Source organism: Oryctolagus cuniculus, chromosome 18, assembly GCF_051225735.1.
Source record: "Oryctolagus cuniculus isolate XC-2025 breed Fujian yellow rabbit chromosome 18, ASM5122573v1, whole genome shotgun sequence".
Lineage (NCBI taxonomy): Eukaryota > Metazoa > Chordata > Mammalia > Lagomorpha > Leporidae > Oryctolagus > Oryctolagus cuniculus.
In genome coordinates, this window is record NC_142884.1 from 10,206,755 (window position 1) to 10,220,790 (window position 14,036).

Here is a 14,036-nt window from a genome sequence, read left to right on the forward strand (position 1 = left end):
AGGAAAATATGACTGTCAGTCTTAGGAAAAAGATCATGTCCAACTAACTAAGTGGAATCACAGTTGCTCATCTTTCAATCTGACATCCTTAGATACCCCTTTTACTCTGAATTATTGCCAAGAGCAAATCCATGCTCACAAATATTATATAAATCATCCCTCGGAGAACTGAAAAAATGCAAAACTACCCCCAAAACAAAGAAAATAAAAATTTCACATGACTATGTTTGTATGCTATTCATTCTATCTATAATTGATGATATCTTGTCAATATGTATCCTTTATATAGAGCTTAAAACTGTGAACAGATGTCAGTGTTAGATACTGGGAGAAATGAAGTATAAGCAAAGGAAAATTATCATGGTATAAGAAGAGATAACATAAATGTTGATACACAGACTATACCTGGACTTGTTTTGATTTCATTATTTCTGTATATAAAAATATCTGTATGTAGATAAAGACAGACACACATAGCAAGCAAGCAAAAAGAGAGGGACACAGAGATGAAAGTAGAACTAAAATAAAAGATTCATGCAAAAATTATAAATGCAGCAGAGGATAATCTTTAGCCAACCTATTCAAAAAATTAAAAAGTAGCTTAAAATAAATGATATCAGAAATAAAATATGAGACATGGAAACTGATACTAGAGAAATACAAAGCATTATAAAACCTACTACAGACAAAGACATACAAGAGAAGACCATGAGCTAGAAGTAATGTATCAGTTCCTAAAACATACAACTACCTAGACTGAATCACAAAGGAATATCAGTAGAAGTAATGAATCAGTTCCTAGAAACGTGGAAACTACCAACATTGAATCACAAAGAAATATTAAATCTGGAAGGAAATTTACTTATATTCTTAGAATTGTATCTATGAAGTATGTTGAATATGTTAAAAACTGATTAAAAACTGAAATAAAACATATTAAAGAAGAAAATGCATAAGATGATTGCCAGTATATCGCAGGGAAAAAGGTACCCTTAACTACTGTTGGTAGTAAACCCACTATGGAAGACAGTATAGATATCTCAGAAACATGAATATAGTCCTACCATATGACCCAGCCATCCCACTCCTGTTAATTTACCCAAGGGCAATGAAATCAGCATATGAAAGAGCTATCAGTACCCGCCTGTTTATTGCAGCTCAGTTCACAATAGCAAAGACATGGAATCAACCTAAATACCTGTCAAATAAAAACTGGATAAAGAAATTATGGGATATGTACTCCATGGAATACTACACAGCAGTTAAAAAAGAAATTTGGTCATTTGCAACAAAATGCATGAATCTGGAAAACATTTAGTGAAATAAGCCAGTCTCAAAGGGACAAATATCATATATTCTTCCTGACCTGTGATAACAGAACACCTAAAAGGCAATCTGTAGAAGAAAAAATGGACACCTTGAGAAGCAATGACTTGAGCAGCCCATACCTTCACTGTTGAGGAACAGTTTTGTTTTCTGTATTTTTCATTATTCTCCTTTTCATTCATTTTATCTTATTTTCCTTACCTTTTTTTCCTTCATACTAATTGGTGAACTCTTTACTTAACATAGTTAACCACATATGTATAAAGTTAATTGAATATAGATCTCAGTTAAAAATAAGAGCCAGAATAAGAGAGGGAAATGGAAGAGGGTCAGGAGTGTGGGTGAGATGGCAGGCACAGAGGGAAGAATCACTGTGACCCTAAAGTCGTAATTGTGAAAAGTATGAAGTTTGTAATTGTAAAGCTGTATAGTTCTGCAAACATTCCTATGGACCTACTTCTAAGGGTACAGGTTAAAAACTTGCCATAGGACCTTAAATCCCCTTAAGCCCAGTGCTAAAAATAGCATTCAAAGTGTTATAGTGAGTATATGCATAGGATTAAGTGTTAAAATTAAGTGTTATTCTGGTCTGGCTGAAAAGCCCAGGGGAGAATTTCAGGCATGGAAAGCCAAGACACTGTGGCAAAAAGTGATCTGTGCACTAACTTCCTATGCAGGACCTTTACCCTCAAAGAGTGTATTAAGAGAATTATTGTAAAACTTGTTCTCAAAGAATTACATCATTTTAGTGTATTAAGTGGAGGATATTCTTATGTCACACAATTTATAGTTATATCCAAGTTGTCACAAAAGCTGTACCATTCTTGTTTTCAACTTTAAAGATAAATTTAAAAAAAAGCACATTACCATCTAGATGCAACAACTTTAACCACTCCATATCTGGACTGTTGAGGAATAGCTTTTGTGTTTTTTTTTATGTTTTTTGTTTTTAGGGTTTTTTTATTTGATTTGTTTGATTTTTTTTTCTTTCTTTTATTTTTCCCCCTTATACAAATTCCTAAACTCATTGCCCAGAATATAATTAATTTCCTATGTATGAAGTTAAATGAAAATATATATTAATAATAAACAAGACTGAAGCTCTCTGCTGTGGCCCAGGAAGGCAGTGGAGGATGACCCAAGTGCTTGGGTCCTGCACCTGCATGGGACACCGGGAAGAAGCACCTGGCTCCTGGCTTCGGATCGCCACAGCGCACCAGCTGCAGCACGCCAGCCATAGCAGCCATTTGGGGGGTGAACCAAGAGAAAAGGAAGACCTTTCTCTTTGTCTCTCTCTCTCACTAACTCTGCCTGTCACAATAATAATAATAATAATAATAATAATAATAATAAACAAAAATCTTTACTTAAAATATACTAAATCAATCTTCTGTATATAAAGATAATTGAAAATGAATCTTGATGTGAATGGAATGGGAGAGGGAATGGGAGATGGGAGGAGTGCGAGTGGGAGGGCAGTTATGGGGCGGGGGGAAGCCATTGTAATCCATAAACTGTACTTTGGAAATTTATATTTACTAAATAAAAGTTTAAAAAAGAAAAAAAATACTGGAACAGGAGAGAGAAGAGGAAGAGGGGTGGGAGTGGGGGTCAGAGGGTGGGTATTGTGGGAAGAATTATATTTCTAAAGTTGTATACATGAAATGTATGCAAATCAAAAAATAAAATAAATGTATAAAAATATAATGTCTCCTCTTAAGAAAATCCCAGAAACAGATGGCTTTACTATTGAATTCTATAAAACATTAAAAGATAAGGTAATAAATATCCTTCTCAACATCACCAAAACATGAAGAAGGAGACTATTTCCTAACTCATTTTAGAAGGACTATATTACCCGACTTTTTAAAATAAAAAGGGCAAAGAAACCATGAGAAAAGAAAATTACATGCTAATATTTCTGATAAACATGGCATCAAAATAAAGTGACAAATTATGTATACAAGAAAACTGCAGAATAAATGGATTTCACCTCATGTAATCAGGACATCTCTGGGATGTAAAGATAGTTATACACACACAAGTATAGAAAAGTCCTCGACAGCACTGAATATCCTCTCATGGTAAAAAAAGGCCTCAAAAACTAAGTAGATGAATGGAACTGAATATAATTAATGCCACATGTGACAAGTTCACAGTTAAAACAGACTCAATGATGTAAAGATGACAGCTTCCCCTGTAAGATACAGCTCAAGATGTCTACCATTGCCACTCCTAGCTGTAGGAATTAGACAGAAAAATGAATCATTTTAATAGCATTAAAATAGCCATAATATTTACAGTGATCTGTGAGTTCAAGGCATCCCTACCCAAATCACAGAAACTGACAAAGCTGTCCTGAATGCATGCGCAAGACAAGAGGCAAAAAAAAAAAAACACCTAAATGAAAGATCTCTGCAAGTGAGATCCCAGTAGAAAAAATGGGCCATCAAGGCCGGCGCCGTGGCTCAATAGGCTAATCCTCCACCTTGCGGTGCCGGCACACCAGGTTCTAGTCCCGGTCGGGGCGCCAGATTCTGTCCCGGTTGCCCCTCTTCCAGGCCAGCTCTCTGCTATGGCCAGGGAGTGCAGTGGAGGATGGCCCAGGTGCTTGGGCCCTGCACCCCATGGGAGACCAGGAAAAGCACCTGGATCCTGGCTCCTGCCATCGGATCAGCGCGGTGCGCTGGCTGCAGCGGCGGCCATTGGAGGGTGAACCAACGGCAAAGGAAGACCTTTTTCTCTCTGTCTCTCTCTCTCACTGTCCACTCTGCCTGTCAAAAATAAAAAAAAAATAAAAAGAAAAAAAAAAGAAAAAAAAAAGAAAAAATGGGCCATCAAAGAAGGAGGTACCTTTCTCTGAAGGGAGGAGAAAAGTTCTACTTTGACTATGACCTTGTCAAAATAAGATTGAAGTCAGCGAACTCAAAATGCTTCCATTGCCTTGGCAACTCATGACTAGAGCCTAGGAAGATTACTGACACCATAAACAAGAGTGTCAAATTGTTAAGTCAACAACAGGAGTCACTGTGTACTTACTTCTTATGTAGGATCTCTGTCCTTAATGTGTTGTCCAATGTGAATTAATGCTATAACTAGTACTCAAATAGTATTTTACACTTTATGTTCTTTGTGGGTGCAAACTGATGAAATCTTTACTTAATATATACTAAATCTATCTGTGTATAAAGATAATTGAAAATGAATCTTGATGTGAATGGAATGGGAGAGGGAGCGGAAGATGGGAGGGGTGCGGGTGGGAGGGAAGTTATGGGGGGGAAAAGCCATTGTAATCCATAAACTGTACTTTGGAAATTTATATTTACTAAATAAAAGTTTTAAAAAAAGAAAAATGTGTAAAATAACTGATGCTGAAAACTGGGTATCCATATTGAATCACTATTTAACTACATTCACAAAAATCAACTGAAATAGGATTAAAGACATAGATGCACCCTGACACCAGAAAACTCCTAGGTGAAACCCTAAGGAAAAAGAATCACTGACTTGGATCTAGGCAATGCTTACTTGGTTATGACTCTGAAATCACTGAAAAAAAGAAAATATATAAAATGGGACAACATCCAAATACCAAGTTTTTGCAGAGAAAAAGGAAATAATCAACAAAATGAGAATAATGTCTATGGACTATGAGAAAAGATGTGCAAATCATACAATAGACAGGGCAAAGGACCTGAATACACATTCTAAAGACATATAAATGGTCAATGTTATATGAAAAGTGGCCACAAGTATTTGCAAAGAAGGCAAATCTTAAATCATCCTGAGATAAATGTCAAAATCACACAGAGACATCACCTGCCAGTGATGGATGACCACTATCATAGTGCCAAAGGAATTTTTATTCACTATTGGTATAAAATGAAAAAATTCTTATAAGAAATGAATGGAGTTTCCTCAAAAAGTTAAAATAGAACAGCACGTGAACTGACAGTGCAACAACTGGATAAGTATCTAATAGACCTGAAGTCAATATGTGAATGAGATATATGCATCCATCTCAGTGCAGCATAACTCATAAAAGTCAAGATGTGGACACAGCCTTAGTGTCCATCAACAGGGAAATAAATGGATGAAGGGAGTTTCATTCAGCAACAAAAAAATCCATGGATTCATGACAACATGGATGAACCTACAGACTTTATGTTAAGTAAAATAATCAAAACACAGAAAGGCAAATGGTATATGATCTCACTTGTATGTGAAATATAAATACCTAAGATAGAGAACTACAAGTCATGGTGACTGGCAGGGGAGAGAGATGGAGAGCTGTTAGTGAAAAGGTACAAGCTTTGTTGTAAGAAGATAAATTCTGGTTATGTAATTTAATATGGGATGACTATTAATAATGTATTATATAACTAATAATGTGTTTTATAATTGAAATATGATAACATCATCTATCTTACTAACATCCTGTCACCAGACACAAAAAAGTTCTGATATAAGGTGAATAGTATGCTACTTAGCCTGCCTATAGTACTCATTTCAAATGTGAATAAAGGGGCCAGCACTGTGGTATACTAGGCTAGGCCTCCCCCTGGAATCAACATCCCATTCAGGCCCCAGTTTGTGTCCCAGCTGCTTTTTGTCTAATTAAGTTCTCTGTGTATGGTCTGGGAAGCAGTTGAATATAGTGCAAATGCCTGGGCTCCCACATGGGAGACTCAACAAAACCTCCTGGCTCCTTGTTTAGATTGGCCCATTCCAACCATTTGGGGAGTGAATTGCAGATAGAAGACCTCTCTCTGTCTCTCCAACTACTGTATGCAAAATCTTTAAATAAATACCACATTCTAAGCATGTGCTGTCTGGTACTTTAACAATGTAAATACAGAAGCACATCTAGTCCAAAAGTCTGGCACCTGATATATAGGGCCAATGTTAATCTGCAGACCTAGTGAGTGTCCACATTTATATGAGAGGAACTAAATTCAAGAGGATTACAATGTTTCTGCAAGACACATGTCCAATAAAGAAGAATGACCAGGATTCAAAATAAAGGAAGATGACAAGCTACAAACTAAGCAACAGAAAGCAGGTGCATGCAAAATAATATTGGAAAAACTAACAATTAGGGAACAGATAAGCTGGATATGATAAAGCCTACTTTGAAAAGATCAAAGTTGTTAAGTTTGTGAACACAAAACAACAGCAACGTTTAGTGTAAAGACGTAAAAGGATAAGAAGACCTAGGAGAAGCAACCATTGTAGTAAGAGAGGGAACCAAAGGCTTTCAGAGACTCCAGAACCACCAGAAACCGTGAGTCAGACAATGAGGAAGCTGAGCACGTCAGTTCATTCTCTGCACCCACCGCCTTGCCCAACACAGCAGTCACTGACAAATGCCCAACCTCCATTCTCAACTGTAACATCACCATGTTATCAATGCAGCCACAACTTACTGAACCCAGTGAGAACAAAGTGCAAGAGTTGAATGTAACAGAACATGTATCTTAACACAATTATAATCAATTACAACAAGGAAAGGCTATTTTTCATTAACACTGATTTCTCACTATGTTCAAAAGATAAACATATCTTAGTAAGAACAAAGTGAAAAAATCCATATGTATTGTGAAACGAATTATGGAAACATAAACTCAAAATTCAGGTTATTTCTGAAGAATAACAAAGTTAATGAACTTTTAGAAGGAGAGTACCACTTCCTAAAGGGAAGACACCAATCACACCAGACTTAAGAAAAACCATTTTCACAAAGATTTCCAACAAATGCTTCCATGGTTAGGAAAAAAAAAATTCAATAAACTCTTCCTGAAGAGAGAAAAAGAGCATTCTGTTGATACATTATGATTAATAAATAAGGCTGAAGTAATTAATAAACAGTGTTGAAAAGCATAATAATGAGACTACCTACTCCAAATATCAAATGGAAAATAACCTACACGAATTGATTGTAAATGAATTCAGTGTTCTCCAAAATGAGTGCAGCAACTGACCAGGAGATCACCTACATATGAAGGGTAAAGGGAACATTATAACGGTTACATGTAAAATTCACCATAGTTGTAGATTAAAGGAGAAGAATGGGTTAGCACTTCAGTTGATACATAAAATACTGTGATAAATTCTATTCCTATAAATGGCTAAAAATTATATAGCAAAAGAAAGGCTTAAAATTCTCTGATAAAAATACTACAACGTTAACACTATCATATAATGGCTAAATATCACCATGTTTTTGCTTTGAGACAAATAAATAAAATAGCTGCCATTTCTACTTCTATTCATCATGATTTTTTCAGGGGTGTCTTTTAAGAAACTGAATAAACTCAATGTCACTACAAAGAAACGCAGTCATATCACTGATGGATTATTTATTTTAGGAGACATTCACAGAGACATTGGCTAAATTACTGAAAGATTTGATGAGTTTTCAAGGTTACTGAGAGCGAAGTCAGAATAAAAACCATCTGAATTTCTAACATAAATTGCTCTGTTTAATATATCAAAAACATAGGATAAATGTCACAATATGTGATAAAATCTCTAATCAGAAATGATGACATAAATTGACTACACCCTTTTTAAGTACAATGGGTATACATTAATTTGAAATAAGAAGTAATGACTAGAAATGGATGATGGCATAAAAACAAATGAAAATAACAAAAAGTAGGAAAGGAGTTTTTAAAATGAAATTAGAAGCACATTTATTCCAGTGTCCTAAACATCCAGATAGGCACTGAAAAGAGCAGAGCATAGGGCAAAAGCAAAGAACACTCAGTGGCCAAGGGCGGTGAGAGATGTGGAGAGGTTCAGACAATGGGGAAAGAAAAGAATGAAGCACGAGAAAACAAATAGTGAGATGAAAGAAAAAACTGTCAACAAGAACAAGAACATAAAGGTAAACGTCACAGAAACATGGAGAATGCATCTGAAGACAACAAAAAGGAGTTGGTGTGAGCAGGCATACTGGGGAGCAGGCAGGTGGGAGAGGCCTCGCCGCCCTCCCGCCCCAGGCTGAGGGTGCAGGGTCCTTACTAGGTGCATCCTGGACAGGCTGGGGCTGCACTGCACTGACTGTGGATCAGGACCAGGCTGGCAGGACGTCTCATCCCTGTGGACATTGGTCACTTTTGTCGCCTGCTACATCCACGGCCTTATTTATCGTCGTCACTTTGAGGAACCCAGGAGAGCCCCAAATCGCCCTCCCAGAGGCACAATGAGTCTCCTGTGAAGCGCATGGGGTTTCCTCCCTGGCAGCGCGAAGTCGGTGCTTGGGGCTGCGTTTTCCCCAGCTGAGCAGTGTCAGAAAGTAAACTTCAGGACGACACACATCATCAGAAGTTCGTCTCCAACAGCTGCTGGCAATCCTGAGCTCACTAGTGGCTTCTTAATTTTCTTATTCAAGACCTGAAGTTTGACTTTATTTTTCCTTTAAATTTGTGGCTATTTTCTAAGAGTTTCTGTTTTTACCTCTCAATCCTACTAATGTCCTTTAGGGGAAATCACTTTGTTATTACTATATATTTAAACATTTGTTTGTTTGAAAGGCAGAATGAGAGTGAGACAGAGACAGAATATCTTCTATCTGCTGGTTCTTTCCCCAGATTGTCAAAATGACTAAAGCTGCTCCAGGCTGAAGCCAGGAGCCGGGAATTCCAGTTATGAAACTGTGTGGGCCCAGGTGCAGCTTTCTTAGGCACCCCATAAGGAAGCTGCTTTGACCGAGGGGCAGCTGACACTCCACGGGTGGGCTGGCTTACAAGTGGGAGGTTACCCTGCTACATATTGCCGGTCCCTGCTGTACTTGTTCTAGTATCATTGGTTTCTTAAAGGTGCTCATTCAATCCTCACACTTATTTACATAATGGACTTTATAAGAAGGAATTTTAGTTCACTTTTCTCTGTTATCTAGAAATACTATTCTCAAGGTTGAATGTGTTTGGATAAGGGCTATAAGTACTGTTTCCTATTCAATAATTTATTTGTGGGCTGGCATGTTGTGTACAGATAAAATTGACGCCTGTGATGCCAGCATTCTCTATGGGTGCCTGTTTATTCCAAATGCTCCACTTCCAATCCCACTCCCTGCTGATGTGACTGGGAAAGCAGCAGAAAATGGCCCAAGTGCTGGAGCCATTGTACCCACTTGGGAGACGTGGAAAAAGCTCCTGTCTCCTAGCTTCAGAAAGGCCCACCTCTAGCCATTGGATCCATTTAGGGAGTAAACCTGCAGGTGGAAAACCTATCATTCTGTAACTGTGCATTTCAAATAAATAAATATTTTTTTAAAAAATGATTTACTTTTAGTCTGTAACTCATTATGACTGTACAAAGACCACACGTGTCTAAATGAATTAAATTCTTAATTCCTACACACACTCCCTGTGTGTTCACTGCACAGTTGCTTTTACCAAGTGCCTCCACAGCTGGGGAAAGAAACATAAGGATTTTGTGTAACTGTGAAAATTACTGTTCTATGCCATAAGTCAAGGGTGTTCAATGTCTTTATTCACATTTTTGTCACCCTGCTGTTGTTCTGGGATTTGCTAATGTTAATGACTAAAGTACACTGATAAGATTCCTATGGTTTGCAATATTTCCACTTTTAATCATTCTATTTATTTACACCACTTATTAAAATGCTATTAATTTGCATATAGAAATATAAAATTTGTATTAAGATAACCTCTGGCAGCTAATATGAATGCAAAAAAATATGTAGGCATGAAGTGGTCACTCTAGGATATGATTGTGAGTTTCAGCCCGTGTGTACACTCCACTGGAACTGTGGCCTTCTTACATGTCTTTTAAAAGATTGTATTTATTTGAAAGTTACAGTTACAGAGAGGAAGAGGCAGAGAGAGAGCAGAGCTTTCATCAGCTGGTTCCCTTCCCAAATGGCCCAGGCAGGTCTCGGGCAGGCCAAAGCAAGGAGCCTGGAGGAAATGTCGGGGACAGTTTCTCTCAAAGGGAATTCTTGTGACTGTTGGCTTTCTAGTGTAAATACCTGTGTAGGATGTTTATTGTTTCCAGCAAGCTGCAGAGACGACCTCCCCAAACCTGGTAACAGAGAGGACTTCCCGGCTGCCTCAGCACAGGGCCCAGAAGCCTCTGCACCCGGGCTCCATCTATGACGTCACTTCCCCGCGCCCTCAGGGCGGTGCCTCCTGAGCGGCTCCACAGCCTGAGCACCAGCCAGCAGACCCGGAATTGCGATGTCACCTCTGCGTGGCCAAGCGCCTGAGCGGGAGACCCCTCAACTTTCTTACAGCCTACACAGACCCAGGACAGAGGCGCTCTTACACAGACTACCTCCGAGAGGTCGCAGGGCACGTAAGACCACCTCATGGATGAACTGGCAACAGCACAAGACCAGACAAGGACGGGGCGTGGTGGAGACTGGGGTCGTGAGGGATGGGGGCAGCGGCGCTGTTCTGCTTCTGGATCTGGGTGCTGCTTCATGGGGTCCACTGCGAAAATCCGTGGAACAGGAAATTTCGGAGAATTTGCTGAACTTCAACATTCAAAACTACTTCTGAAGGAGAGGAGAGGCGGTCACAAAACTAGAATTGGATTTGGTAATTCAAGGAAAAGACTATTTTAAACTGCACTGATCAACTAAATGAAACCATGACGAGGGCAGAGGGGGACGTGGAGAGCCGTCCAGGAGGCAGTCACATCTGCTCAGGACCAGAGAAATCCCGGAGCGGAAAGAGGCAATGGTGGAGGTCAGACCACCACTAAGCGCTGGACTAGTTCTTAGTTGAAGGTCGCTGAGGGGTATTTCCAAATGTCACCCTGACACAACAGGATAAAGCACAGATTTTATGAGCTTCTGTAATAAACTGAGTTTCTTCACAGGAAGAGCCTCTTTCTGGCGTTAGATAATGGGTTGGAACCACAGAAAACTGAAGAGAGTGGAACTGTGAGCTCCTGAAAAGACTGGGATCCAACCCTCGGAATCTAACGGAAATGTAAGGTGAAATCCATCAGCCTTGGGGACAAAGACATGTGCTAGGATTCAAGCTGCAGAGCACGTGTTGATGTCCCTGAGGAACAGAACGGAACAGCAAGTTAAGTGGGTTAGAGACTTTAAGACAGGGAAGATGAAATTGGGAAAAAATTATATTTATTCAAAAGATTTTATGAAGTAAATACACTGAAAGTCTCTACAACCCAACCACTGGGAAAGCCTTAGGCCATTGCTGGTGGGTATTTAACTGCAGCACACAACTCCTGGACAGCACAAGGGACTGGATCCTAATAACACAGATATGAGCATGAGAAGGGGAGGGGATCTTATGGAAGGATTTATGCACATACTGGGGGACACCCCTGCATTTCATTGTCTGTTAAACAATGAACCTCCTGGATTTCCCATCTTCATCACCTCTGTTTTCTGAGCTCTTTACACAGGGACATTTATGTTTCCTGCATCCCATTCTTTAGGAATTCCTGTGTTTTATCTCCTGAGGTCACTTGATGCACATCCAACCTCTAGCCAAGTCCCTGAAAAATGAGACCTGGATGTTAAAATTTTGTAAGTGAATATGGAAGTTCTTACAAGCAGCACAGCTGAACAGATATGAGGCAAGCGCCAAATACGATTTTGCATTTTTCTAGTAGGTGCATTAAAAGCAGAAGTAAGTAGCTTTAATAATAGACAATACATTAATTAAACCCAAAGTATAACTTAAATATGTATACCATTTGAAAATTTATATATTGATTCAATTTAACATTTTAACTTATATTTAATAAATATAGATTTCCAAAGTACAACTTATGGATTACAATGGTTCCCCCCCCATAACTTCCCTCCCACCGGAAACCCTCCCATCTCCCACTCCCTCTCCCATTCCATTCACATCACGATTCATTTTCAATTCTCTTTACATACAGAAGATCAATTTAGTATATATTAAGTAAAGATTTCAACAGTTGCACCCATACAGAAACATAAAGTGTAAAATACTGTTTGAGTACTAGTTCTAGCATTAATTCACATTGAACAATTTAACATTTCAAAATGTGTTTTTTAAATGAGCCAAATACTTCAATTGAGATTACTTCCATGGTCACCTGCCTTTGTTTCCTCATAAAATCTCTGCGGTAAATGATGTCAGATCAACCAAGGAAAGCTCTTGGAGAAAAAGGCATTCTCATCATTAAAGGGAAGAAGTCCATTTGGGAATATTTTTGTTATTTTTCATCAGCAAAAATGGGCAGAATGTTGGGTAGCATGATGATAATATTCCAGTAATGCCCACCATCCTTGAGTCTTTCTCAGGTCTGTAAAATGCGTAAATGTCCATAAAGTTGTGGCAACAGTAAAAGAACACAAAACAAAATGCCAGCAAAAGGATAGTGTGGGTGGCTCTGTTTTCTGGAGATGTCTGCCTGGAAAGGCTGGAGCTGTGGATGTGCTGGGCTCTCCTTTGGTGTCTGTACAGGAGGCCCACCATGTAGAGGCTGGACACAATCATCAGTGCCACAAACAGGACATCATGAGTCACAATGACACTTATAAATGACCCTTTATGGCGATCTCCAGACTGCCTGGTTTGACAGTATGCATGAACAAATCCATGTCCAACAACAGTGAAATTCCATTTGGCTCTTACAGTTTCAATGATGTGGATGTAGATCAGCATGTTGATGATCCAGAAGAAAAGGAAAGAGGGGAAAACCCAGGTAGACAACTTAGATTTCAGCCTTGCCCATTTAGAATAACTGGGAGTGATAGTGATGGCTTGAAAAGCACTCAGGAGAGAGGTGGTGCAGATGGAGAGACCCCGGGCAACTCTGTAGATGTAAAAAACAGTTTGACAGCCAGCATTATTTAAGAAATGTTTAACTCCAATGGATGACATGATGTCTGGTATTGACTGGAACACAATGGTTACCATATTGACCCCTGTCAGGTGCATGAAAATGGAATCTATGGGCTTCTTCAGCTGAGGCTGGATTAGGAAGGCATAAACATAGATTATGAAGAGAAATAAGTTGGCCATGACACCAATAAAGATCTGAGCTATGAGAAAAACACTCAAAATTTTGTCACCTGGAAACATGTCAATGACCTTTCAGTTACATAAGTTTGCATCCACTGAAAAATAAATAGATTGTACTGTGACATTTTTTTTACAGGCAGAGTGGGCAGTGAGAGAGACAGACAGACAGAAAGGTCTTCCTTTTCCATTGGTTCTCCTCCCAATGGCCACTGCACCCGGCGCACTGCACTGATCCGAAGCCAGGAGCCAGGTGCTTCTCCCAGTCTCCCATGTGGGTACAGGGCCCCAGGACTTGGGCCATCCTTCACTACCTTCCCAGACCACAGCAGAGAGCTGGCCTGGAAGAGGAGCAACCAGGACAGAATCCGATGCCCCTACTGGAACTAGAACCCAGTGTGCAGGTGCTGCAGGTGGAGGAATAGCCTACTGAGGCACGGCTCTGGCCATGACATGATGTTTTTAACAAGGAACCTTTGAAGAATGTGAAGACTGACAGTTCAGTATTAGGGACAGAAAGACAAATGTTCAAATTTTCTTTCAGACTTGTCTCTGCAACTTCCAGGAACTGAGTAATGGGCAGTGTTTGAAACTTAGACTACAGAAATAAGTGATATGAAGAAGGTGAAACCAGATGTTCACGTCCTACATTCCTATTAGGGCATACTGGCATCTGTGAATGACAAATTACATTAAAAGTGATTTTTG

The 14,036-nt window shown here is 39.2% G+C and overlaps 1 protein-coding gene across 1 annotated transcript; it reads right to left on the reverse strand.

Moving 5' to 3' along the window:
* Positions 1–12,485: 12,485 nt before the first annotated feature.
* On the reverse strand, positions 12,486–13,391 carry ORYCUNV1R1515 (vomeronasal 1 receptor oryCunV1R1515). The gene is given in 1 exon segment (NM_001167204.1): positions 12,486–13,391. A coding segment is annotated over 1 exon segment (906 nt).
* Between the last annotated feature and the right edge of the window lie 645 nt (positions 13,392–14,036).